Genomic DNA, 27,403 nt, shown 5'->3' with positions numbered 1-27,403 from the left:
CTGTCATGCAGAGCAGCCACATGGCTTGTAACCAATTCCTATCCACTTCCTGTATTTCTCTGTACCATGTGACCAAACAGTAACATGGTCTGCTAAACTCACCATGATCCTCTACTGGGCACGGACTAGTCGCTTCCATTATTCGACAGGACACTCCTTCATTCTTCAACCATAATTTGGCTGCTGCTGGAGGAAAACAACTCCGATCTTCATTACTCTTAAGTTCAGAAAGAGGGCAGTCCCGGAGGGGGAGGGGAATGCAGTCCGGGGGGTGTGTGCTGCAAAATGTCGGCTCTTAATTGGGTGAAATCTTCACGTCACATGACCCAGGCATCGTGTTGCTGGCCAGGGAATAGTTGGAAGGCTCAGTGTTTGTTTGGACGGTTAAGTGAGAAGTTGAAGATGATGATCCTGGGCTATTGGGATATCCGAGGGGTAAGAGACAGGCTGACTATTGCGGTGATAGAAGGTGTATGAGGGATTAATGAGCAGAGCGTTTGGCTGACCTTCTCCCTTTGCTATGTTTAGTTGGCTCACCCCATTCGAATGTTGCTGGAATACACAGGGACTCCATATGAAGACAAGCTGTATGTTCAAGGCGATGGTGAGTGCCATATCCTTTTATTAAAGCTAATTTAAGACCTCTTTCACACTTGTGCGACTTGTCATGCAATTTGGGACTGCAAAATCACTTGACAAGTTGTTCTCCGTTATTTCCAATCAGCTCCATTTGTATCTGTGCGACTTGAAGTCGCACCGACTTCAAAGTAGTCCCTGCACTCCTTTTGGCATGATTTTGATGTGTTTTGAGAAAAGGACATAAGCCCAGTCAAATTTGCGGCAAAATCGTACCACTTTGAAGTTGCACAAGTGTGAAAGGGGCCTTACCTGCGATTTTAATGCGATTTTTGACTGGGCTTGAAGCAATGCCTATGTCTTTGGACCTCAAAACGCATTGAAATCAGGCCAAAGTAGTGCAGGGACTACTTTGAAGTCAGTGCAACTTCAAGTTGCACAGATATGAGTGATACTCATGGGAAATAATGAACTACTTGTCATGTGATTTTTGCAGTCCCAAATCGCAGGACAAGTCGCACAAGTGTGAAAGGGGCCTAACACAGCTAGTGCTGGGGGCCTGCTTTTTGGAGCTGTGGTTTTAAAGCTGTTGTAAACCGCAGCTGTTAAAAAAAGCTCCAACTGTTAGGCAATGGTATAATGTGCTAGTATGAATTGCATACTAGCACAATATGACCATAAAGAGGATGGTATTGACACAGCCCCAAATAATCCACAATGGCTCAAAGTGATATGGTCCAGAAATATTTAGACAGAATAAGGGTGGATAAAGCGCCTGGCATCCACCCACGCATCCTAAAAGAACTGAGCGCTGTAATTTCAAAGCCATTGTTTCTAATTTTTAGGGACTCGTTAACCACTTAAGCCCTGGAAGATTATACCCCCCTTCCTTACCAGGGCCTATTTTGCGATTTGGCACTGCGTGACTTTAACGGACAATTGCGCGGTCGTGCGGCGCTGTACCCAAATGAAATTGACGTCCTTTTTTTCCCACAAACAGAGCTTTCTTTTGGTGGTATTTGATCACCTGTGCGATTTTTTTTTTTTTTTTTTTTTTTTTTTTTTCCCATGCGCTATAAACAAAAAAAGAGCGACAATTTCGCAAAAATAAGAATATTTTTTACATTTTTTGTTATATGAAATTCCCCAAAAATAAAATGTAAAAATCAAAATTTAACGTTTTAGGCCAATTTGTTTTCTGCTACATATGTTTGGTAAAAAAAATTGCAAAAAGCGAATTTTGATTGGTTTGCACAAAAGTTATTGCATTTACTAACTAAGGGAAAGATTTCTGTTATTTTTGGTGTGTTTTTTTTTTTTTTTTTTTTTAACGAGTAATGGCGGCAATCTGCATTTTTTTTTTTTTTTTTTTTTTTTTTTTTTTTTTTTTTTGCGATGGGACAGATAGGACCCTTGACTGACATTTTTGGGGGTACCAGTGTGATGTATAGCACTGATTACTACAGTAATCAGTGCTATACATATGCATTGTTACTGTAAAAATTACACTGGCAGGGAAGGGGTTAACTTTATTGTAGAAGGAGGGGTTAAGTGTGTCTCTAGGTGCGTGCTTCTTACTGTTATTGGATGTGGCTGTGTGTGTAACTGCAGAGAAATACGATCCTGCATAGCAGGACCGTATGATCTCTGCACTTACACAGGGGAGAATGACAGGCGGCTTTGTTTACATTAGCCGCCTGCCTTTCTCCCGCTGTACCGGACAATCGCGAGTGAGCGACGGACATCGGGTGCGCGCGGGGGGGGCTCCGTGAACGAGAGGGGGCGTGCCTCCAGCGGCGCGCTCGCCCCCTAGAGCCTCACAGGCTAGCGATGTAGTACTACGTCGCTTTGCCTGTGAGGGGCTGACTGCCAACGTAAATAGTCTTGTGGCGGTCGGTAAGCGGTTAAGGACTGGAATAGTAACACTGGATTGGCGTAAGGCCAATGTGTTGCCTATCTTTAACCACTTGCCGACCAGTCACGTTGACTGTACTGCAGCAAAGTGGCCCGTTATCGTCTGGCGACGTAGACCTACATCACCAGACATTCCCCTCTCTCGGCCTCGGCGGCGCGCGCGCGCCGCCGGAGGCCCGCTCCCAGTGTATTCAGTTACAGCGGGAGTCGGGCATGGGGAGGAGCGGCGGTGATCACTGCTGCTCTTCCCCGATCGTCGGGGATCTAGTGTGGAAATCCGCACGCTTGTGTAAACAAAATGGGCGGATCTCCTAAGTGACAGGCAGGGTCAGATTGCAGGGTTCAGCACCTCCCCCCCCCCCCCCCACACACGTTAGTAAGCACCAGGCATACATTAACCCCTCCCTCTCCAATAAAAATTAACCCCTTCCCTGCCAGTGTCATTTTTACAGTAACAGTGCATATGTATAGCACTGATTACTGTAGTAATGTCACTGGTACCCCCAAAAGTGTCAAAAATGTCAGTCAAGGGTTGAATCTGTCCGCCACAATGTCGCAGTCCCGCAAAAAAAATTGCAGATCGCCGCCATTACTCGTTAAAAAAAAAAAAAAAAAAAAAAAAAACACCAAAAATGACAAATCTTTCCCTTCGTTAGTAAACGCAATAACTTTTGCGCAAACCAATCAAAAAAAGCTTATTGCAATTTTTTTTTTTTTTTTTTACCAAAAATATGTAGCAGAAAACAAATTGGCCTAAAATGATAAAAAATTTTGATTTTTTTTTTACATTTTTTTGGGGGGGAATTTCATATAAAAAAATGTGAAAAATATTGTTCTTGTTTTGTTTATAGCGCAAAAAGTAAAAATCGCACAGGTGATCAAATACCACCAAAAGAAAGCTCTATTTGTGCGGAAGAAAGGGCATACATTTAATTTGGGTACAGCGTTGCACGACCGCGCAATTGTCCGTTAAAGTAACACAGTGCCGAATCGCAAAATATGGCCTGGTCAGGAATGGGGTAAAACCTTCCGGTCATAAAGTGGTTAAAAATACGCTCATTGAGAATTTTTTTGTTAAAGACATGTAGCTAAATACATTTTGGCCTAAATATATGACAAAAATTGAATATATTGGATATTTTTTAACTGTCAAAGTAGAAAAATATTGTTGTTTTTTCAAAATTTTCTCTTTTTTTTTTTTTTTTTTATTAATATCGCAAAAAATAAAAAGCGCAGAGGTGATCAAATGGCACAAAAAGAAAGCTCTGTTTATGGAAAAAAAAAGGACGTAAATTTTGTTTGGGTGCGGCGTTGCATGACTGCACAATTGTCAGTTAAAGTCGCACAGTGCCGAATCACAAAAAGTGGCCTGGATGTAAGACAGCAAAATCCTCCGGTGGTAAAGTGGTTAAAAAGGGATCAAAGTCTTTGCCAAGTAAGTATAGACCTGTTAGTTTAACCACTTCAGCTCCAGAAGGTTTTACCCCCTTAATGACCAGAGGACTTTTTGCAATTTGGCATTGCGCTGCTGTAACTGGTAATTGTGCGGTCATGCAACGCTGTACCCAAACAAAATTTGCATTCTTTTTTCCCCCCTTAAATAGAGCTTTCTTTTGGTGGTATTTGATCATCTCTGAGATTTTTATTTTTTGCAATTTAAACAAAAAAATAAACTCAATTTAAAAAAATATATATTTTCTACTTTTTGTTATAAAAAAAAAAAAAAATCCAATAAACTCAATTTTGTCAAACTTTTAGGCCAAAATGTATTCAGCCACATGTCTTGGGTAAAAAAAAAAAAAAAAAAAAAATCAAAAAGCGTATATATTGGTTTGCACAAAAGTTATACCACCTACAAACTATGGTACATTTTCTTGAATTTATGCAGCTTTTAGTTTGACTGCCTATCTCATCAGGGCAGTACAACACCCCCCCCCCAATACACCTCTCTGGAAAGTAGACACCCCAAGGAATTTGCTGAGAGGCAGGTTGAGTCCATTCACTATTTCATTCTCTTTTTTTGTCACAAGTGATTGAAAAATAACAAAAAAAAAAAAGGTTTACACAAAGTTGTCACTGAAATAATATATTACTCACACATGCCATGGGTATATGTCAAATGACACCCCAAAATACATTCTGCTGCTTCTCCTGAGTATGGGGATTCCTCATGTGTGAGACTTTTTGGGAGCTTGGCCTTATACATGACCCCGAAAAACTAATTGCCACCTTTAGAATTTTAAAGGGCATAAATTGCTAATTTCACTTTCTCTCTCTACCTATGACGGTTTTGGAGGCCCTGAAATGTGAAGATAGCACAACCCCCCCCCCCCCCCCCTCCCAAATGACCCCATTTTGGAACGTAGACACTCCACTATTTGCTGAGAGGCATGTTCAGTCCATGGAATATTTTATATTTTGCCACAAGTTTTGGAAAAATTACAATTCTTTTTTATTTTTTTTAATTTTTTTTTTATTTACACAAAGTTGTCATTTAAATGCTATATTGCTCACACATGCCATGGCTATATGTGAAATGACACCACAAAATATATTCTGCTCCTTCTCCTGAGTATTGGGATACCCGAAGTGTAAGACCTTAAGGTGGTGATTGGTTTTCGTGGTCCTGTACGCCAGGCCTCGACAAAACCCGGGCGCCAGGTCGCATTTGCGACTAGAATTAGCGACCTGGCGCCTGGGGTGCCCTGCAGAAGGTGTGCTGTCATTTTTGCACGGTCTTCCGCGCACGGAGTGCACGGACTTCCGGGCCGTCCGAAAATTGAGGCCCCGGCTTTTCGGCCTACTTGAGATAAGAGGCTTCCAATGGGGAACTGGCGCCCTCTTGTGGTGGCCGGGAGTAATGACTGTTGTAATTACTGTTTCCACTGCCTGTTTGTTCACAATGCCATCTCCCTGTCCAGTTAGTTACCTTTGACAGGGAGTGTGGTTATTTTATTTTTAATTTATTTTTTAAATGTAAAAACTAAATATTTTTTTCTTTTTTTTATTATTAAAAAAAATATATATTTTGTTTTTTATTATTATTATTATTATTATTATTATTATTAATAATAAAAAAAATATATATCTTTTTTTTTTTTTTTTTTCTTTCCTCATCGCCATGCCACAGCCGAAGGCCCCTTTCACACGGCTGTCTGATCAGGTCCGCCTGTCAGTTTTTCAGGCAGACCTGATCGGACCCTTCATTCTCCTCTATGGAGCAGTAATCTGCCGCCATCTGATCCTGTCCGCCAAAAGCAGACGGATGGTGGTTCTATTTTCTATCCATCCCGTGGATCGGATGGAAAGAGACAGACAGTCTGTTTTCATTCAATTGCGCTAGAGGAGAGTGGGGTTCTAGTCGTATTTATGTGTAAATTTAGTATCCGTTTTATTAAATAAAGCTTTGTTGTTAGTTTAAAAAAAAAAAAACTGGCTCCTAACTTTTTTAGCTGGCTCCTAGATTTCAGGAAAATTTGTCAAGCCCTGCTGTACGCAGCTAGAATGCCAAAAAAGGTTCAGACGTGAGGTATCCCTGTACTCAGGAGAAGCAGCAGAATGTATTTTGAGATGTAATTTCACATATATCCATGGCATGTGTGAGCAATTTATCTTTTAGTGACACCTTTGTCAAAAAAAAAAAAGTGTAATTTTCCCGAACTTGTGGCTTGTGAATGCCAAATATTAGAAGCTTATGCCACACATCACCCACTCTTCTAACCACTTGAAGACCAAGCCCTTTTTAATATTTTTTGTTTATGTGAAGAAAAAAAAAAACTTTTTTTGAGCTAGAAAATTACTTTGAACCCCAAACATTATATATTTTTTTGAAAGCAGATTAAAATGGTGTTTGTTGCAAATTTTGTTTTTTGTTTTTCACACCGTATTTTCGCAGCGATTTTACAAACGCAATTTTTTTGGGGGAAAAAACGTTTTTTGTTTTTTTTTTGTTTTTTTTTATATAATTTTAATGCAAAAAATGCACTATTGCACTATATTGTCCAAATGCTCATTAACATATAAAAGATGATCTTATGCCAAGTACATAGATACCAAACACGACATGCTTTAAAATTGCGCACGCCCGTGCAGCGGCGACAAACTAATTACATATTTAAAAGCTTTTACAGGTTACCACTGTAGATTTACAGAGGAAGTCTACTGCTAGAATTACTGCCCTCGATCTGACGTTCGCAGTGATACCTCACATGCATGGTACAACTGCTGTTTACCGATGCTTGCATTCGCCTTTGCGTGCCAGCACGGGGGGACAGGAGTGCTTTAATTTTTTTTTTTTTTTTATATAATCATTTATTTTGCCTTTTTAGTTTTCTACAGTGTCCCTTGAATTTTTTATTTTTTTTAATTTTACAATGTAAACATTCCCTATGATAGCAATAGGTAGTGACAGGTACTCTTTTTGGAAAACTTTGGGGTCTATTATATTTTAAACCTGTCCTCTGCCCTTAAAGCATCTGACCACATCAGGAATGGTGTGATAAGATGCATTCCCAATTTCCCAATGGCGCTGTTTATAGCCAGAAAAACCAAAGTCATGAAATGCTCATAGCTTCTGGTTTCTTAGGCCATAGAGAGCCGTTCTGGTCAGCTCTATGGTCAGCGAGCGGAACCACCAGCTGCATTCTCGGGTTCCCCGGTGGGACAGGAGAGCCTGAGAAACCATGGAAGGTGGGGGGAAGGGACATCCTCTCCCACTGCTTGTAAAAGCAGTCTAGCCGCTAATTAGCCACTAGGATTGTTTTTACATGAAAGCTGACTGCTAGCTGAAAAAGTACCAAGATGAGTTCTAAACCTGCAGGCATCATTCTGGTATAATTGCTCAAAATCCAACAACGTACCAGTACATTGCTTGTCCTTGTTGGGCATATATTGTGATGTTTTTACTTCATGCAGTCTGTGGGCTGAACGAAAAAAGAGAACTTTAACAGATTTCTCCATTCACATAGATCGATTGGTTGTATGCCCACCATTAGAATACCGCCCTGCATCCACCTACTTCTAATGATGGGCATACATTGTTCTTTTTTTTTTTTTTTTTTCGTTCAGCACACCGATCGCTGTGAATGAAGAAATCTCTGCCAAGAAAAGTGAATAAAAATATATGCTGACGCATAGGGGAGATCCACCCTATCCCCTATGCTTCGACATAAAAAAAAAAAAAAAAAAAAGCATTTAACTGTGGTGGTGAAATCCCCTCCTACAGTGCTGAAGTCATGGATTTATGTATCGTAAGAGCAAACCCTGTTGCTCTCAATTCTCAAAATAAATAAATTAGTGCTGCAGCTGAATGGCGTACCTACAAAGCAAACAACGGTTAATGATCAAACACGGTATCAATAAAACGTTAATTAAAGCTTGGATACACACTATACAATTTTTGTTGGTAGATTTTCTTTAGATTTACCTTCAACTATGTAGTGTAAGGGCCGGCCTGATTGCATATACAGTGGGTACGGAAAGTATTCAGACCTCCTTAAATTTTTCACTTTGTTATATTGCAGCCATTTACTAAAATCATTTAAGTTCATTCTTCTTCCTCATGAATGTACACACAGCTCCCCATACTGACGGAAAAACACAGAATTGTTGACATTGTTGCAGATGTATTAAAAAAGAAAAACTGAAATATCACATGGTCCTAAGTATTCAGACCCTTTGCTATGACACTCGTATATTTAACTCAGGTGCTTTCCATTTCTTCTGATCATCCTTGAGATGGTTCTACACCTTCATTTGAGTCCAGCTGTGTTTGATTATACTGATTGGACTTGATTAGGAAAGCCACACACCTGTCTATATAAGACCTTCCAGATCACAATGCATGTCAGAGCAAATGAGAATCATGAGGTCAAAGGAACTGCCTGAAGAGCTCAGAGACAGAATTGTGGCAAGGCACAGATCTGGCCAAGGTTACAAAAAGATTTCTGCTGCACTTAAGGTTCATAAGAGCACAGTGGCCTCCATAATCCTCAAATGGAAGACGTTTGGGATGACCAGAACCCTTCCTAGAGCTGGCCGTCCGGCCAAACTGAGCTATCGGGGGAGAAGAGCCTTGGTGAGAGAGGTAAAGAAGAACCCAAAGATCGCTGTGGCTGAGCTCCAGAGATGCAGTCAGGAGATGGGAGAAAGTTGTAGAAAGTCAACCCATCACTGCAGCCCTCCACCAGTCGGGGCTTTATGGCAGAGTGGCCCGACGGAAGCCTCTCCTCAGTGTAAGACACATGAAAGCCCGCATGGAGTTTGCTAAAAAACACCTGAAGGACTCCAAGATGGTGAGAAATAAGATTCTCTGGTCTGATGAGACCAAAATAGAACGTTTTGGCCTTAATTCTAAGTGGTATGTGTGGAGAAAACCAGGCACTGCTCATCACCTGTCCAATACAGTCCCAACAGTGAAGCATGGTGGTGGCAGCATCATGCTGTGGGGGTGTTTTTCAGCTGCAGGGACAGGACGACTGGTTGCAATCGAGGGAAAGATGAATGCGGCCAAGTACAGGGATATCCTGGACAAAAACCTTCCAGAGTGCTCTGGACCTCAGACTGGGCCGAAGGTTTACCTTCCAACAAGACAATGACCCTAAGCACACAGCTAAAATAACGAAGGAGTGGCTTCACAACAACTCCGTGACTGTTCTTGAATGGCCCAGCCAGAGCCCTGACTTAAACCCAATTGAGCATCTCTGGAGAGACCTAAAAATGGCTGTCCACCAACGTTTACCATCCAACCTGACAGAACTGGAGAGGATCTGCAAGGAGGAATGGCAGAGGATCCCCAAATCCAGGTGTGAAAGACTTGTTGCATCTTTCCCAAAAAGACTCCTGGCTGTATTAGATCAAAAGGGGGCTTCTACTAAATACTGAGCAAAGGGTCTGAATACTTAGGACCATGTGATATTTCAGTTTTTCTTTTTTAATAAATCTGCAACAATGTCAACAATTCTGTGTTTTTCTGTCAGTATGGGGTGCTATGTGTACATTCATGAGGAAGAAGAATGAACTTAAATGATTTTAGCAAAGGGCTGCAATATAACAGAGTGAAAAATTTAAGGGGGTCTGAATACTTTCCGTACCCACTGTAAATTGAAAGGGTTTTGGTCTGACCTCACATTATGGTTTTGGTAAATCTCTAAAGGAAAAAATCTAAAGAAAATTGTATAGTGTGTATCCAGCTTTAAGCCCCGTACACACGATAAGAAATTTGGCCGGGAAATTTCGTCCGACAACCGATCTGCCGATTTTCAGCTTGTTAGTATGGTGCTTTCGATAGCCGACTCTGACCTTGTGCACAAAATCGGGTACAGGTGTGTGATATTGCGCAACTGGGCCACCCTGCCGCAGTATGTATGCAGCAGGCAGTACGGAAGTGGTTAATGCTAAGCACTGTATCTAAGGCAATGTCATGCTAGGTATTACAGCATTTCATGGAGACTGGAGTAAAATGGCTGAGCCACGGTTTTACTTGTCTGGCCACCCCTCCAAACTGTAACAATACAGCTGGACAGGGCAGTAACATGCCGCGGCTGTAATGCTGTGCATCGCGGCTGCTGCATTTTCAATTTGGACTGCAGAGTTTGGCAGGCAGCAGCACCCATCAAACTCGCCCACTGAGTTCAGCAGGGATGCACTGCAATTGCTAGCTACATACTTGGTTTGCATTTGCAGTGCACTCCTGCAATGTAAAATTGCCATTTGGAAATGAAAAAATAAAATTGGGAGAGAAAAACAGGAATTAAAGAGGCACCAGTAATGCCTGTCAGTCACTGCTACGTTGCCCTTTGAAAAGTGATCCGCGTGGATCACTTTTCAGAGGGCAGTAAGCATTACTGCAAGTCTAAAAGAAGCCTAGAAGTTTAATTTACTAAAGGAGTAGGGCATGTTCACCATGGAAAGTGAATTTTCACATTGGAAGGGCATTTTTACTTGCCTTAGGGAATACAGTGCCTTGCGAAAGTTTTCGGCCCCCTTGAACTTTGCAACCTTTTGCCACATTTCATGCTTTAAACATAGAGATATAAAACTGTAATTTTTTGTGAAGAATCAACAAGTGGGACACAATCATAAAGTGGAACGAAATGTATTGGATATTTCAAACTTTAACAAATAAACTAAAAAATTGGGCGTGCAAAATTGAGCCCCCTTAAGTTAATACTTTGTAGCGCCACCTTTTGCTGCGATTACAGCTGTAAGTCGCTTGGAGTATGTCTCTATCAGTTTTGCACATCGAGAGACTGACATTTTTGCCCATTCCTCCTTGCAAAACAGCTCGAGCTCAGTGAGGTTGGATGGAGAGCGTTTGTGAACAGCAGTTTTCAGTTCTTTCCACAGATTCTCGATTGGATTCAGGTCTGGACTTTGACTTGGCCATTCTAACACCTGGATATGTTTATTTGTGAACCATTCCATTGTAGATTTTGCTTTATATTTTGGATCATTGTCTTGTTGGAAGACAAATCTTCGTCCCAGTCTCAGGTCTTTTGCAGACTCCATCAGGTTTTCTTAAAGAATGGTCCTGTATTTGGCTCCATCCATCTTCCCATCAATTTTAACCATCTTCCCTGTCCCTGCTGAAGAAAAGCAGGCCCAAACCATGATGCTGCCACCACTATGTTTGACAGTGGGGATGGTGTGTTCAGGGTGTTGCTTGTGTTGTTGCTTTTACGCCAAACGTAACATTTTGCATTGTTGCCAAAAAGTTTCGATTTTGGTTTCATCTGACCAGAGCACCTTGTTCCACATGTTTGGTGTGTCTCCCAGGTGGCTTGTGGCAAACTTTAAACAACACTTTTTTTTTTTTTTATGGATATCTTTTAAGAAATGGCCTTCTTGCCACTCTTCCATAAAGGCCAGATTTGTGCAGTATACGACTGATTGTTGTCCTATGGACAGAGTCTCCCACCTCAGCTGTAGATCTCTGCAGTTCATCCAGAGTGATCATGGGCCTCTTGGCTGCATCTCTGATCAGTCTTCTCCTTGTATGAGCTGAAAGTTTAGAGGGACGGCCAGGTCTTCGTAGATTTGCAGTGGTCTGATACTCCCATTTCAATATTATTGCTTGCACAGTGCTCCTTGGGATGTTTAAATCTTGGGAAATCTTTTTTTTTTTTTTTTATCCAAATCCGGCTTAAACTTCTCCACAATAGTATCTCGGACCTGCCTGGTGTGTTCCTTGTTCTTCATGATGCTCTGCGCTTTAAACGGACCTCTGAGACTATCACAGTGCAGATGCATTTATACGGAGACTTGATTACACACCGGTGGATTCTATTTATCATCATTAGTCATTTAGGTCAACATTGGATCATTCAGAGATCCTCAATGAACTTCTGGAGAGAGTTTGCTGCACTGAAAGTAAAGGGGCTGAATAATTTTGCACGCCCAATTTTTCAGTTTATTTGTTAAAGAGGAAGTAAACCCTCCTCTGACACTTTTACCTATAGGTAAGCCTATGATAAGGCTTACCTATAGGTACTGTAAATATCTCCTAAACATGTACCGTTTAGGAGATATTTACCTTACATGCAGCCAGTGATGTCACTGGTGCATGCACTCTGAAGGAACGGCCGCTGGTGCCGTTTCTTCAGAGACCCGTTCTGTGACTGTCGGCTCCCGCGCGCGGGAGTGACGTCACCGCGGCTCCGGCCAATCAGATGGCCGGATGCAGCGATCCCGGAAGACGGGCGACTGGACTTGTCGCCCATCATACAGGTAAGCGGGCTGCATGGCGGGGGCTCGTTCTAAGGTAAGTATTGCATAATGAGCTAGTATGCAATGCATACTAGCTCATTATGTGTTTCTCTTACAGGTTGCCAAAGAAAAAAAAAAAAGGTGGACGGGTTTACAACCTCTTTAAAAAAAGTTTGAAATATCCAATAAATTTCGTTCCACTTCATGATTGTGTCCCACTTGTTGATTCTTCACAAACAATTCGTTTTATATCTTTGTTTGAAGCCTGAAATGTGGCAAAAGGTCGCAAAGTTCAAGGGGGCTGAATACTTTCGCAAGGCACTGTATAGTAAAAATTCACTTTGCAAAGAATACCAAATCGCAAAAAAAAAGAAGAAAACTGATTTTAACTTGTAAACCACATGTGTCAGAAATGGGCTCGGTCCTTAAAGCAGAGTTCCACCCAAAAGTGGATCTTCCGCTCATTTGCTTCCTCGCCCCTCCGGTGCCACATTTGGCACCTTTCAGGTGGGAGGGGGGGGGGGGGGGGAACGGGTACCTGTGTGTTTGTTTTTTTTTTTTTTTTTTGACAGGTACCCTTCCCCACTTCCGGGAGACGGCGCCGTCCCTCGGAAGTTTGGCCACCTCCTCCTTCCCCTGCCACTGAGCCAATTCCTATGCATTAGGGACCCGCCCGTCAAGGCTTCACTGTCTGGTTCCCTCACCGGCAATGGTGGCGGCAGCACCTGACAGACGATGGAAACATCGGCTGCAGTGTCGACATTGCTGGACTCCAGGACAGGTAAGTGTCCTATTATTAAGTCAGCAGCTACAGTAGGTGTAGCTGCAGACTTTTAATTTTTGGAGGGGGAGGGGGTGAGGCTGGAACACCGCTTTTAACCTGCCTAGCGGTAACCCCGAGCGTGACTCGGGGTAGAACTTTCCTGCTGTTATCGGTATCCCCGAGTCACGCTCGGGGTGAATGTGCAGAGAGCGCAGCGGTGTGTCTTACCTTATCCTGGCGATCCAGCGATGATCTCTCATTGCTGTGACCGCCAGCCGAGATCCCCGCCGCTCGTCTGTCGGTCTGAAGACTTCCTGGTTCCTTCCCTGCAGCAGCAATGCTGCATGGCAGCGGAACCAGGGAGGGAAATTCAAATGTTGCACCAACACAAACAAATAAAAAGGAGGTGATGCAGTGTAATCTGAGAGGATTACACTGTATCACTTTGGTAAAAGACACAGTGCCCTCTCAGTGCCCCTTGCCATTGTCATTTGTGAGAAATAAAATCATTTGAAAATGGCATCAAAAAAGCTCTGTCCTGCATATGCGCTTTTGGATGAGATGAGCGACTGCGACAGCGACACGGAGCTGCTCGCAGAACAGAGTGACAGTGAGTCGTGCGGAGATTTGTCATCTGACTCTGACACTGATCGAGAAAGTGACGCCGATGATCCCGCACCTGACCTAAGTGATGTGCGCACTTGGTGCCCTTTAGACAGCGATGCGGAGCAGGCAGCGCCCCCGAGATTCCGTTTCACTGGATCTCCTGGGATGAAGGTTGATGTGGAGAGTGACAACCCTCTGGCGTACCTGAAGTTATTTCTAACTGAGGAGGTAATTCTAAAAATAGTCACTGAAACCAACCGCTACCATGAGCAGCAATCCGCTACGCTGTGTGCCAGATTTTCCCGATCCAGAAAATGGGAACCGGTCAGTAAAGAGGACATCTGGAAGTTTCTGGGACTCCTCATCCTTCAGGGGGTGGTGGGGAAACCGCTCCAGAAATGGTATTGGACCACCAATAAGATGCTGGCCACTCCTTTTTTGGCACAGTGATGTCCGAGTACTGTTTTTCTCTGATCATGAAAAATTTGCATTTTGCTAACAACGAGGAGTTTGAGGCCACGCATCCTGCGCCCAAACTCAAAAAAATCTGGGAGGTGTGCCAAATGATTGTCACCAACTTCCAGCGGACCTATGTGCCAGACAGGGATGTCAGTGTGGACGAAAGTCTCATGGCCTACAAGGGACAATTTATTGCATCCAAAAAAGCGCGGTTCAGGATCAAATTTTACATGCTCTGTGAGTCGTCCACAGGATATATATAGAATGCTATAATTTACACCGGGAAAGGTACAAAGTTCAATCCCAAGTACAGCGGCTATGGGATGGCCACATCCTCTGTCCTTTCACTGCTGGACCCACTGCTGAACCAGGGATATTGCGTGACAACGGACAATTTTTATACCTCTCCGGAACTTTATGAAGTTTTGCTCCTAAACAAAACAAATGGGTATGGTACTGTTAGGCCAAACCGGCGTGACATGCCATCAATGTTTAGCAGGAAAAAGCTAAAAAAGGAGAGATGGTTGCCTTTCAAAAGGGTAAAATGATGGCAATGCGGTGGCGAGACAAAAAGGATGTGTGTCTCATGAGCACCGTGCACAGCACCTCCACTGCCATGGTCCGCACAAAACATGGAACAGATATGCTGAAGCCGCAAGTCGTGATCGACTACAATCACACGATGGGAGGTGTCGACCGAGCCGATCAGGCAATGACCTTTTACCCGGCGATGCGGAAGCAACAAAAGTACTACGAAAAGATTTTTAGGCATCTCCTTGAACAGTGCCTTTGGAACGCCTATATCCTTTACAAAGCCAAAACTACCATACCCCTTGTTCATTCGGACTTTATCTGGAAGGTGGCTGAGCAGATTTTCGTCAACCACCCGACACTATCATCAGTATCTGCTAACAGACCCGGACGACGCGCTGTTGACGTTGGCAATCCAGAACGCCTGACAGGCCGTCATTTTGTGGACTTTGTACCGCCCACCCCAAAAAAGTTAGCGCCTACCAGGATGTGCGTCGTCTGCTGTTCTAAGAAGGATGGCAATGGAAGAAAAGTCAGAAAGGAAACAAGGTACTATTGTCCAGATTGCAACGTTGGACTTTGTCTAGTTCCATGCTTCAAACTGTTTCACACTCAGGATGTGTATTGAATTTCTTTGACAAATTTCATTATTTTTCATTGCATTATTGAATAAAATTCTATTATTGATTAGATTATAATTCATGTGTTTGTGTTTTCAAATTCATCACATCTGGGATGTCTACTAGAGTCTTGTTTTGGTAAGTTTTAAGTCAGTAATTACTAAGAATTGTAGGCCTTTAATACATAACGCCAAATTTCCATGCAAAGAATTGTACCACTTTTGGTACAGAATTCCTGACAGAATCATACCGCTAGGGAGGTTAAGTGGTTAAGTAAGCAGCGTAAACTCCATTTAGTAAATCAACCCCAAGTAAGGAAGAGAATAAGGGCTCTATAGCTTGTATATTCAGGCACAATTAACATACTTTCTGACAAGTTCCCTTATCCTTTTCCATTGTAAAACTCTACTGCAGCATTGGTCCAAATCTAGCTCTGCTCTAACAAAGACCAAAAAAAAGATTTGAAGTGTACCTTTTTGAATGTTGGTGCTAGGTAATGCCGCCTTTTTTGGAGAGCCTTGTTAAAACATGTTCTAAAACATTGAAAGCATCACTTGCAAACAAGTGTGACGCTGCAGTCTAGGATAGGCTTACCAGGCATATTTATAAAAAAAAAAAGTTTTTACGTAACATATATTTTAATAATTCAGTAAGTAGGAGGAGTAACTGGTATAAATTATCTACAATGTAACCTGCATGATCCAATGTATGTATTGTGACATTTAAAGATGAATTTGAGAAATTGAATATCTTTGTAAAAAATGAAGGCATACTATGAGTTAAGGGGAAAAAAAAAGGCACATGACATTTCCAGGGCGTATCTCTAGTATTTAGGTTTATTGCTGTGCCTGAGAGAGACTCCAGGGATCTGGGAGAGGAAAAACACAGAGCAGCTTTGCCCTCCCCTCCTCTCTGCTGCCAATTCACAGAATCCTTGGCATTCTGTGAATGTATTCACATAATACCATGGCTTCTGTGATTGGGTTGGAGGAGGGGAGGCATAGCAGCTTCTGCTACTCTCCTGTAACAGGATGAGGCCATTGACATTTCTTCCTATCTGATGAACTGGCGGTTACAATAAGCCTAGGACAGGGATCCTCAAACTACGGCCCTCCAGCTGTTGCAGAAATACACATCCCATGAGGCATTGTAAAACTCTGACATTCAGACAGGACTAGGCATGATGGGAATTGTAGTTCCTGAACAACTGGAGGGCCATAGTTTGAAGACCCCTGGCCTAGGAGGTGTCATAAACCTCACTGGACTTAAATTATAGTGTGCCTTTATAATTGTACAAAGAAGCTGAATTCCTGGAATTTAGCTTTTACTGCATTGGCATTTACAAGAAACTGCTCTAGACCTGCACAAATGATAAGATTCATGTGACCATATTAAAAATATTTGTTTTCACAGCACCAGACTATGATAGGAGTCAGTGGCTGGATGAGAAGGAAAAGCTGGGTTTGGATTTTCCAAATGTAAGTAACATTGCAAGTAGAGGAAAGGGGGTGGGGGCATTATCGTAGAAAAATACACATGATTTAGCATTTATTCAGAGAGTGTAAATTGCGGAGTTGAAGTTTACAGTACTGAAGTTTTTCTGCTGAATATTTGATTCAGGACATGGTATGAATTGGTGTGTGAAGAAGCAAGTGTCCCAATAGTTTAGAGCAGTCTTTTGTTAGGGATTCCTTGAGCAATGTATGCAGTTTCTGCCTCCTAGATAAATGTCCACTAACACCGATGATCTTTTTAGCTATTTATAAGAGGCGGATTAGATGTACTGATCATTCTCACATGCAGTTTTCATTCATCTTCCACTTTGTATAGGTTTGTGACAGGTTTACTTAAGCTTCAGTTGATAGTGTAGATTTCCTTTTTAGGGGTTAAAATTGTTGGTGTTTTATTGATGTTTATGTTCAGGGAGAAAGTAGGTTAAGGGCTCTTTCAGACGGCCGCTCCGTGTGAGAGCTCCGCTGCGGTCCTTTTTTTTTTTTTTTCCACGGAGCGGATGACATTTCTGTCATCCGCTCCGTATGCCCGCATATCATCCCATCCGTTTGCGGATGATATGCGGACATAATGTAAGTCTATGGGGGTTTGCGGATGTCAGCGGATGACACCGCTGACATCCGATTTTCCTTCCTTTCCGTTTTTTGGACGGAACAAAAATAGGGTTTTGTTCAGTTCCAAAAAACGGAACAGAACTGACAGGAAGAAAATCGGATGTCAGCGGATGGTATTCCGCTGACATCCGCAATGCCATAGACTTGCATTATGTCGGCAAATCATCCGCAAAAAAATAGGATGATTTGCGGACATACGGAGCGCCCGTGTGAAAGGGCCCTAACACAGATGTAAACCTTATCACTAACCACTCATATAATCTTTAGCGTTGTATTATCATTTCAACACTTTTTAGCCCCAGTTCACATTGACTGCGGCTTTGAAATTGTGCAACTTCATCTGAAATAGCATGATTTCAAAACCGCATCTCAGTGCAAACTTGAAGACAGTTGTGCGGTTTCATGCACGCAAAGTAGTGCATGTACAACCTTTTTCAAATCGTTGTGGCACTACAAAGTCAGCGCCGCACCAATTTGAGCAGAGCGATTGCTGACAGTAGGCTGGGACTTGTCATGCCATTTTTTACTTATCAAATCGCATGACCAGTCGCTCCAATGTTAACAGGGGGCTTAAAATTATTTTTAAATCTGTAGCTTTACATTAAAACATCTGGTGATCCCACCATGAATGCCCTTGTACAGGCATTTCCTGTTATGGGGTGACCACTCTCACCCAGTTGTGCTCCTGTGTCGTCTTCCTGTCATTTTCTCTTCTGATGGAGACTACAAGCAGCCAATGCACATCGGATGGGCACGGTTCACTGTTGCAACTGTCAGGAAGCTGGGCCAGCATAATATTCAGCAGATGCCGAGCCTAGCACGTAGACAGGAAGTGACAAAAAATTTTTATGAAAAACTGACTTATTTGTAAAGTGAATTTTTACTAAGAATATGTGAATGTAGGTGATAGTTTGGAGACAACTAGCTTATTAGACCTAAATTTACATTTAATCTTTGCAACCAAAGCTCTACACACAAATGTCAAGCACCAAAAAACTAACAGGGAAATACTTTAACAATGCAGGTTTATTATAATGAAGCGGTTTTACTGACCTAAATAATTGTAAAATTGTTCTTTTTACAGCTGCCATACCTTATAGATGGTAATATTAAGCTTACACAGAGTAACACAATTCTGCGCTACATTGCTCGCAAGCATGGATTGGGTGAGTATCACCTGTTGAGTGCTTTGTAGTTTCCCTCCTATTGGTCTGGAGTGGAACGGGTATTGGGGTATATTAGGAGCAATTTGTAATCCAAGAAGCCTAACCGTGTACACGCAGTAAATAGTTTAAAAAAAGGACTGGATGCATTCCTAGATGCCCAAAATAATACTGGATATTAACACTTACTGTATAGGTGATAACCTCAGCGATTGTTGATGCAGGGATTATCTAAATTTTTAATTTATTTATGTGTTCTATCAGTGGAACTAGGACATTTTTCCACCTGGCTAGCTTTAACATGTGAGGTTTTTACCTGGCCAACATTTTATATTCCTGATATGTGCCTGCTGTACCATGTACTTTTTAATAAAAGTATCTTGTTTTGTATTGCTTTCTTTGTGTGAATTCCCTGCTGTTCCTGCCAGTCCCTCTGTTTTTCTATAAAAATTGACCATGCTAGGCATTATTTTTTTTTAATGCATACGCAGATGTTTTGCCTTTTCATTTCTATTTTAAACTGAATGGTTTGTTTTACAATGTAAGGGTTCACTTCACATATACTTTAGGGTGAGGCTGATGGACCAGTTGACTTTTTGTTGAAGGCCTAAAAGATAAGATTGGTCAGCCTTAGAGCCACATGGGTGATGTTAATTGCTGGATAGCGCCATCTCTGACTTTGGTGGGCATGAAGCCCACTTGGTCCAAATAAAGTATTTGTTGGAGGTGGGGAATCTGGGTAAGGATTTTGGATATCCATGTTGAGCATCCTTCTGTGACTTTGTAGTCCTCTATGAATGTAAAAGGAACTCTGAGTGAGGGGATTGCTCATTGTTCCTAGATTCATCAGTGGAGTCAGAATTAAGAGGCGAAGGAGTATCAGTTTTTTAATGATGGTATTTTGTGGGCAAGGAAAAGCACTGCTTCGAGAGAGAGGCCACCTGAGCTTTGTTTGCATAGGTTGGTGAGTATCATTCAATGTTTTTCTGGGGTGCCAAGGTCGTGGACATTAAGGACTTGGAGGGCAGACATGGCTTAGTAGTGTAAAGTTTGGATGATAGTCACAGAAAAGGGAGAGAATGGGAGATAAGGGAGTTTGGTATGAGGATGTTGGTCAGAGAAGGTGGGGGAAAGGGGGGGTGTGTGGAAGGAGAGGGAAAGGAGTAGAAGGGTAGCGGAAGAACAGAAGAAGGGTGGGTTAGGGGTAAAGAATCCATCTGATTGGACTTGGCTCATTGTACGGGATCCTAGCCCTACCATAATGAATGCTTCAATCTATAGTTAACTAGACATCTTACAAATGGCCTTATGCTACTGTGTAAATGGCTCGGCGGATAATCTTCACCAGATTCCAGGATGAGTCTTCTCTCCATCCACATGTGCAGGAAGCATTGCCTAAATACTGGTTAGGGAAATAGTGAATAAGGTAACTCCAATTTGGACCCTCCTCAAGGCGAACACAGTGAGCAATTTGGACCCTCCTCAAGGAGAACACAGTGGGTAAAAGTATTTTCGCTTACGTCCTCCGACAGTCGCCGCCATCTTCATATTCGTCACAATGGGTATTAGACTTTGCTCCGTAGGAGTAGCTAGGCAACAGAATATGTCAATATTAAAGCTTTTAACATATCCCCACCCCAGGGGGTGGTCCCCTCAGTCTATACCCTCCTGCTTCCTGTTTCCTGCTTCAGTTTCAATGTCTAGCTTGTCAGGAGTAGCTGGATCTCTCTATGCTGGGGCATTTTGTCTCAGCCTTTATCTTCTTTTTTGATTTTTTGTTTGAGTTTTTTCTCTCTCTTTACTTAGCTGTTCTTTTTGTCAGCATTAGTTAGTTCTTTTGATGAAGAGGATTCGTGCGGGCTGGGTCTCGGGCTGATCCCCCCCTGGTCGCAGGATGTGGGTCAGTGGCTTCCCAGCCTGCCATCGAGCGTTCAGCCAGGTAACGCTCCTGGCACAGTGAACCCCTGTTCGGTGCAGGGATGATTGGTGAGGTGGCTACCTCACTGGACGCTGTGCGGTTTCTTAACCCCGATTTTTTTTTGCATCCTGGATGCGACTCTCCCTGCCACATGCGCAGAGGCTTGTTCGCCTGTGCGGGTTCCCCACGCCATTAGGAAGTAAGTGTATCTATGTGGGGACCTGTCTGTTGGGGGGGTGTCAGTCTGGGACTGTGTAACCCTGCCTGTGCTCACACTATTGAAATCCCTATCTCTCTGGCTGCATGCTGTGGGCTGCAAGGAGGGGGGGGGGGGGGGCTGTGCTGCACTGTCTGTGTCAGTTTGTGTATGTGTGAACGGCTGTGTGCTGTGGGGCATGATTTTTATCATGTTTGGGGCACTTCCAGCGACCGCTGCGGCGGTCCGCCATGTTTTTACATGCTATGCTATGTTTGGTCCACCTCGCTGAGGTGGAGGAGCGGCGGTTTCGGCGCCAAACGGCGCCAAACGGCGCCATTTTGGCAGCGCTCGCTCCGGCCGCATGGTATCACTGCGGGGCGGCCATTTTCTTGTAGCCTTCCATAGGCTTTCATGGAGCGCCCTGTGTTGCATCGCTTCCTCTCCCTGGGTGCACCGATCGAGGCGGCAGCAGCGATGGTCTCTACAGGTTTTTACCTCCCTATCCCTTTATCCTTGCCTGTGTTGAGCCTTTTTCTCCCGGTGGGGGTAAAAATTGTGCCTGTGTGTGCGGCGGGCAGCGCTCGCCGTGCTTGTTTAAGGGGCAATTAACCCTTTATTTTCCGGCTTATCATTGGGGCAATGGATTCTCAGGGACACAAATTTCCTACCACTTGGTGGGTGACCAAGGGCTGTTTTCCCCCCCAGGGGGGGTTTTGGCTGCGGTTGTGGCTAATCTTGCTGCTCAGGTGCTAATGCTTGTGGCTGTTCAATCCACACAACGACCCAGAGTTTTCAATCTCGTCTGACAGAGGGTGCTGGTGATGGGGCTGCTATAGCTGGGGTCTCCTTATCGGGGTCCCGTTCCTCCCTGGGTCTTGTGGGGTCCGAGGTGGAGGCTGAGGTAGAAGGGGTGGATAATTCTCCCCCTGGCTCGCCTGAAGAGCTTGCACTCATGGATGAATTGGTTGCTTCTATAAAGCAAACACTGCGTTTGCGGGTTGAACCACGTCCTCCTGCTGCCCTGGCAGCTTATGGGACGCAGAAAAGACGCAAGACGTCGCAGGTCTTTCCCTGCACTGATGATTTTCAGCGTGCTGTTAAGGAACAATGGCGCAATATACGCAAGCCTTTTGCTGTACCAAGTAGGTTCAGGCTGCGTTATCCTTTCACGCCCGATACTGATGAATAGGTCCACTGCGATTCCTGCAGAGGATACCTCGGTGTTCCGGGATGCTACGGGCAGGAGGCTGGAGTCTCTTGCCCGTCATGCTTACTCTATTACGGGTTCTATGCTAAAGGCTCTATTTGCTTCGCTTAGGGCAGCCCAGGCTGTCGCGAATTGGACTCAGGCGCGTCCTGGTGGCTGATTCAGCCTCACCGGCGACATTGGATATGGTGGATAAAATCTATCAGGGTGTCGTGTATTTGTGTGATGCGGACCTGGATATAGTACCGTTGGCTGCACGTGTACACAGTGTGGCGGTATTGTCTCGCCGCCTGGTTTGGTTGAAGTGTTGGTCTGTGGACCAATCTTCGCGCAAGACCTTAGCCAATCTGCCCTATGATGGATCTCGCTTTTTTGGCGAATCCTTGGATGCACTGATAAAGGGGGTCGCGGGTGGTGAGGGCACGCTCCTGCCCCGATCCCACCAGGCTAAGGCTGCTCATGGTAAGTAGCATGCTTCTTTTCGGCCCTCTCAGGGGTCCTTTCGTGCCTTTCGGTCGCCCTATAGGGGAGAACCATTCAAAGGCCAAGGCTCCCAAAAGAAGCCGTGGTCGGGTAAGCATAAGTCGGGCCAGTCCGGATCCGCTGCCCATAACAATGCGGCCTGAAGGGGCACCCTCACCCAGTTCTGGGGTGGTGGGACGCTTGCTCGGTTTTTCTTCAACCCTGGTTGGCCCGTGTTCGGGACAGGTGGGTTCAGGAAATCGTTCGTTCTGGTTACAAGATCGAGTTTTCTCTCCCGGCCGGAGAGCAGATTTTTTCCCTCAGGTGGTTCCGGTGCCTCATCGGGACAGGTTTCGGGGGTTCTCTTCCAATCTGTTCACTGTGCCCTAGGAGGAGGACAGGGTACGTCCAATTCTGGACTTCCAGGCTCTGAACCTCTTTGTGCGGGTTTGCAAGTTCCGCATGGAATCCCTGCGGTCGGTGGTGGCTGCCCTGGTTCCGGGGGAATTCATGACTTCCATCGACTTGAAGGATGCGTGCCTTCACATCCCATTTTTTTTTTTTTTTTGTGGGTCACCAGAGGTGACTTCGATTCCCCATTGCGGAGGATTATTACCAATCGTGGCGTTACCTTTTGGTCTCGCTTCGGCTCCACGGGTTTTTTTCGCCAAAGTGCTTGCACCGGTTTCTGGCTTTGTTGAGAGCCCAGGGCATCTCTGTCCTGGGGTATCTGGAAGTTATTCTGGTTCGGTCTGCGACCAGCCAGGGTCTGGAGGAGGACCTGTCCTTCACGATGCTGACTCTCAGGAGTTTGGTTGGGCGATTGATTTTCCATAGTCGACGCTGTGTCCGTCGATTCGTCTTCCCTACCTGGGAATGATTCTGGACTCCGGTCCAGGCAAAGGTCTTCCTACCGGACGACAAACTCAGGACTCTTCGGGAGAAGTCAGTTCCTTCAGGGACGTTCCGTGCTCGTCACTCCAGACGCGCATGAGATGTCTGGGATTGATGGTCTCGGCTTTCGAGGCGATTCCCTTCGCCCAGTTTCACACGCGGGGTCTCCAAGCGGAGATCCTGTCCAGGTGGGACGGGCGACCGCAATCTCTGGTTCCAGATTTCGTTGGGCCATCGCACCAGAAGGGATATTCTGTGGTGGCTCCAGTCCCCGGCGGTGTCGGGGGGCAAGTCTCTTCGTCCTCTCTCATGGACGGTGGTCACCATGGATGCCAGCCTGTCGGGCTGGGGTGGTGTTCTGGGCGTTCTGTCCGCCCAGGGAACTTGGTCGGAGGCGGAATCCTCCCTTCCGATCAACATTCTGGAATTGCGTGCGATGAATCTCTGCCTCATCGTTGGCCGGACGGGCCGCAGGGCTGTCCGGTTCGGGTGCAGATGGACATTGCCACGGCGGCGGCTTACGTCTTTCGCCAAGGGGCACCAAGAGAGCCCGGGCGGCTCGGGAAGTGGCCGTCATTCTGTCTTGGGCCGAGACTCATGTCCCGGCGATATCGGCGGTTCGCATTCCGGGGGTGGAGAACTGGCGGGCGGATTATCAGATGCCGCCAGTCCCTGGACCAGGGGGAATGGCCCCTCCGTCCGGATGTTCTCCAGATGTTGTGCGCGAAGTGGGGTCTTCCGGGGGTGGACCTGTTCGCGTCTCGTCTGAACAGCAAGGTGAACAGGTTCGTGGCAAGGCCACGCGATCCTCGGGCAGACGCGTCAGTCGCGTTGGTAGCTCCGTGGCATCCGTACCGACTGATGTATGCGTTTTCACCGTTTTTCAATTGCTGCCCAGGTTCCTTCGCAGGTTGGACTCGGAACCGAAACACAGTGATTCTTGTGACACCGGACTGGCCTTGCCGGTCCTGGTACGCAGACCTCGTGCATTTGGCGGTCGACGCCCCGTGGTGTCTGCCTCTTCGGGAAGATCTCTGGTCTCAAGGGCTGATATTTCATCCAGCCTTAGTCGCTGGCTTTGCCGGCCTGGCTGTTGAAACCGAGGTCCTGAGGGATAGGGGTCTCTCCCCTGAGGTCATTCACACTTTGATAGACGCAAGGAATTTTTCCTCGGGAGGTCTTTTACCGTACTTGGTAGGCCTATTTTGCCTGGTGTGAGTCCAGGGGGTCTTCACCTCGCCCATAGTCGGTGTCTGGGGTGTTGTCCTTCCTTCGAGAGGGTGTTGACAGCGTTTGGCGCTGGCTACGTTCAAGGGTCAGGTGTCTGCGATGGCCGTTCTTTTTTCAACGTCCTATGGCATCTAACTCCTTGGTTGGCACTTTTTGTTCGGGGGCATCTGGTCCCTCCTAGGAGGGTGCCTCTGCCTCTTTGGGACTGGAATCTTGTTCTTTTTTTGAACGGATCAGGTAGATCTCGTTGTCTATGTTGTCCTAGAAGGTCACCTTTTTTGGTGGCGATCACGTCGGCTCGCAGAGTGTCGGAGCTGGCAGCTTGTCCTGCCATTGTCCGTATCTGGTCACTCGCTTGGTTAAGGTGGTCTTGCGACCTAACCCTTCTTTTTTTCCGAAGAGGGTTTCGGAATTTCACCTCAGTGAGGTCATTGTCTTGCCTTCGCCTTGTGCGAAGTCTAAACATCCGGAGGAGGTGGAGTTGCACTCCTTGGATGCTGTTCATGGCGATTAGGGTTTGCCTAAAATCGTCTTAATCTTTTCGCAGGTCGGATTCTTTGTTTGTCCTTCCGGGGGTCCTCGGAAGGGCGTAGCGGCGTCGGCTTCTGCCGTCGCCAATTGGTTCAGACAGGCCATTGAACAGGCCTATGCTTTGCGGGGAAAAGTTTCCCCTATGCCTGTGAAGGCGCACTCTACTAGATCTCTGAGTACGTCTTGGGCCTGTCGTCATGGGGCTTCTGTGGCCCAGGTGTGTAGGGCGGCGACCTGGTCAACCGTGCACACCTTCACTCTATTCCACGTAGTGGATGTTCAAGCATCGGCAGATGCTTCCTTTGGCCGCAAGGTTCTTAGTGCGGCGGTCCCTTAGGGTTCCTGGTTTTGGTCCTTTGGGCTGTTTGGGATTTCTTTTTATCCCTGGGTTATTTGTTTTTTTCCTGGGTTATTGCTCCCGTTGAGCAAATTTTTTTCTCGTGTTGCCCAGCTGGTTTCCTTCCTTTGGTAAGGTTACTTTCTTTGATGTGGAGACTGCGTTGCCTTTTAGGCGCGGCTGCGTTTCCCACCCCTCATGTTTGCACTGCTTTGGGACGTCCCCATTGTGACGAATATGAAGATGGCGGCGACTGTCGGAGGACGTAAGAAAACGGAATTTTTGTAAAATCTTACCTGTAAAATTCCTTTCTCTGAGTCCTCCGACAGTCGCCGCCCCCGCCCCTCTTTTGGGGTTTAGGTACTCTACTGCTATTCCACTGAAACTGAAGCAGGAAACAGGAAGCAGGAGGGTATAGACTGAGGGGACCACCCCCTGGGGTGGGGATATGTTAAAAGCTTTAATATTGACATATTCTGTTGCCTAGCTACTCCTACGGAGAAAAGTCTAATACCCATTGTGACGAATATGAAGATGGCGGCGACTGTCGGAGGACTCAGAGACAGGAATTTTACAGGTAAGATTTTACAAAAATTCCATTTTCCTCCTCCAGAAAATGAAGGCTCATGCTTCTAGAAGTAGAACTCCTGAGGTTAGGCAAGATTCTTTTACCAAAAGAGGAATGCTTTCAACGCTTTTGCTCAAAGCTGTGTACGGTTCCCAAACCAATGGGAAGAGTCTCACCCATTCTGGATCTCAAAATGCTTAACTCTCCTACTGGTTCATAAGTTTCACATGCAAGCTGCCAGGCCAGTCATTTTCTCCCACCTTCCTGGAAATCTTATGGCTTCAGTGGAAATTTGAGATCCTTGCAAGTTCCCATCATTTCTCCTCATCAACACTATGTGTGTTTTTGGGTGGGTGATCAACATTACTAGATTGTCACCCTTCCCTTTGGCCTGTCCATAGTTCCCTTGGTTTTTATCTAGGTACTTGCTCCAGTTATAGTTCTGCTCCATGCTCAAGGGATTCACATGGTTGAGTCATCTCCTACTGAAGGATCAGTCTCTCCTATCCCTGTTCCCTAGTGGATAGTGCAGACGCTGCAGAGCTCTGTTGGATCCTCAGCCTGTGAAAGTAATCAATCAGCCTAGTGCTGAAGGCAGGGAAGCCCTTTCCTCCAGAAACTAGGATGGTTCTCATGACAGATGTCAGCCTATTAGGCTGGTGAGTAGTCTTAAATGGCTTCTCGGTACAGTGCACTTGGTCACTGAAAGAAGTCCTTCTTCCCATCATCCTAGAACTGAGGGTGATTTCAACACTGGGCCCCTCAATAGTTGAGGTGCCTAATAATAGGGCTTGGGTCTTCATCCACCATTAAGGAGGCACCAGAAGATGTGTCATGCACATAGCAGCAGATTTGATCCTCCTTAGGCAAAACTACGTGTTTTGAACCTGTACGCCATCCAAATCTGAGATCTAAGATTAGTAGGTTTACTTTCTCAGCCATCAGTGTCTGGATTAGGCGAAGTAGTTATTCTGTCTGTAGGGGTTTCAAACCCTTTGACACAGGTGAGGGGCACTTGATGTGGATCTCCTAGCCTCCAGATTTCACAACAAACTGGACAGGTTTGTTGCCAGGTCCAGGGACCCCCTCAGACCTCCACATTGAGTGCTCTGGTAATGCCGTGGGATCAGTTCAGTCCAATATACAGTGCATCCGGAAAGTATTCACAACTCTTCACTATTCCACATTGGAAAGTGTGGAAAAGTAGGTTTTAAAAATTTTTCAAAATTATAAAATTCCTGTCCACAAGTATTCACAGCCTTGTCTCAATACTTTGTTGAAGCACCAATTACAGCCTCAAGTCTTTTTGCGTATGATGCTACAAGCATTTTTGAACATTTTCTTCCATTAATCTGCACAACCTCTCAAACTCCATTAGGTTGGATGGGGAGTGTCAGAGCACAGACATTTTCTGATCTCTGCAGAAATGTTCAATCAGATTCAAGTCTGGGCTCTGGCTGGGCCACTCAGACATTCAGAGTTGTCCCGTAGCCACTTCTTTGTAATCTTGGCTGTGTGCTTAGGGTTGTTGTCCTGTTGAAAAATTTATCTTTCTCTTACGTCCTCCGACAGTCGCCGCCTCTTCATATTCGTC

The 27,403-nt window shown here is 45.0% G+C and overlaps 1 protein-coding gene across 1 annotated transcript in view; it reads left to right on the top strand.

Moving 5' to 3' along the window:
- The first annotated feature begins 334 nt into the window (after positions 1 to 334).
- Positions 335 to 27,403, top strand: part of GSTM4 (glutathione S-transferase mu 4) — a 238,714-nt gene continuing 211,645 nt past the window's right edge. Inside the window, exons 1-4 of the mRNA XM_082247306.1 lie at positions 335 to 435; positions 529 to 604; positions 16,588 to 16,652; positions 18,385 to 18,466. Coding sequence (XP_082103432.1) covers positions 403 to 435; positions 529 to 604; positions 16,588 to 16,652; positions 18,385 to 18,466 — 256 coding nt within the window. The 5' untranslated portion in view covers positions 335 to 402. The remainder of the gene's footprint in view (positions 436 to 528; positions 605 to 16,587; positions 16,653 to 18,384; positions 18,467 to 27,403) is intronic.

Source organism: Pelophylax lessonae, assembly GCF_965119305.1.
Source record: "Pelophylax lessonae genome assembly, chromosome: 2".
Taxonomy (NCBI): domain Eukaryota; kingdom Metazoa; phylum Chordata; class Amphibia; order Anura; family Ranidae; genus Pelophylax; species Pelophylax lessonae.
This window is presented reverse-complemented; position numbering and strand designations above follow the sequence as displayed.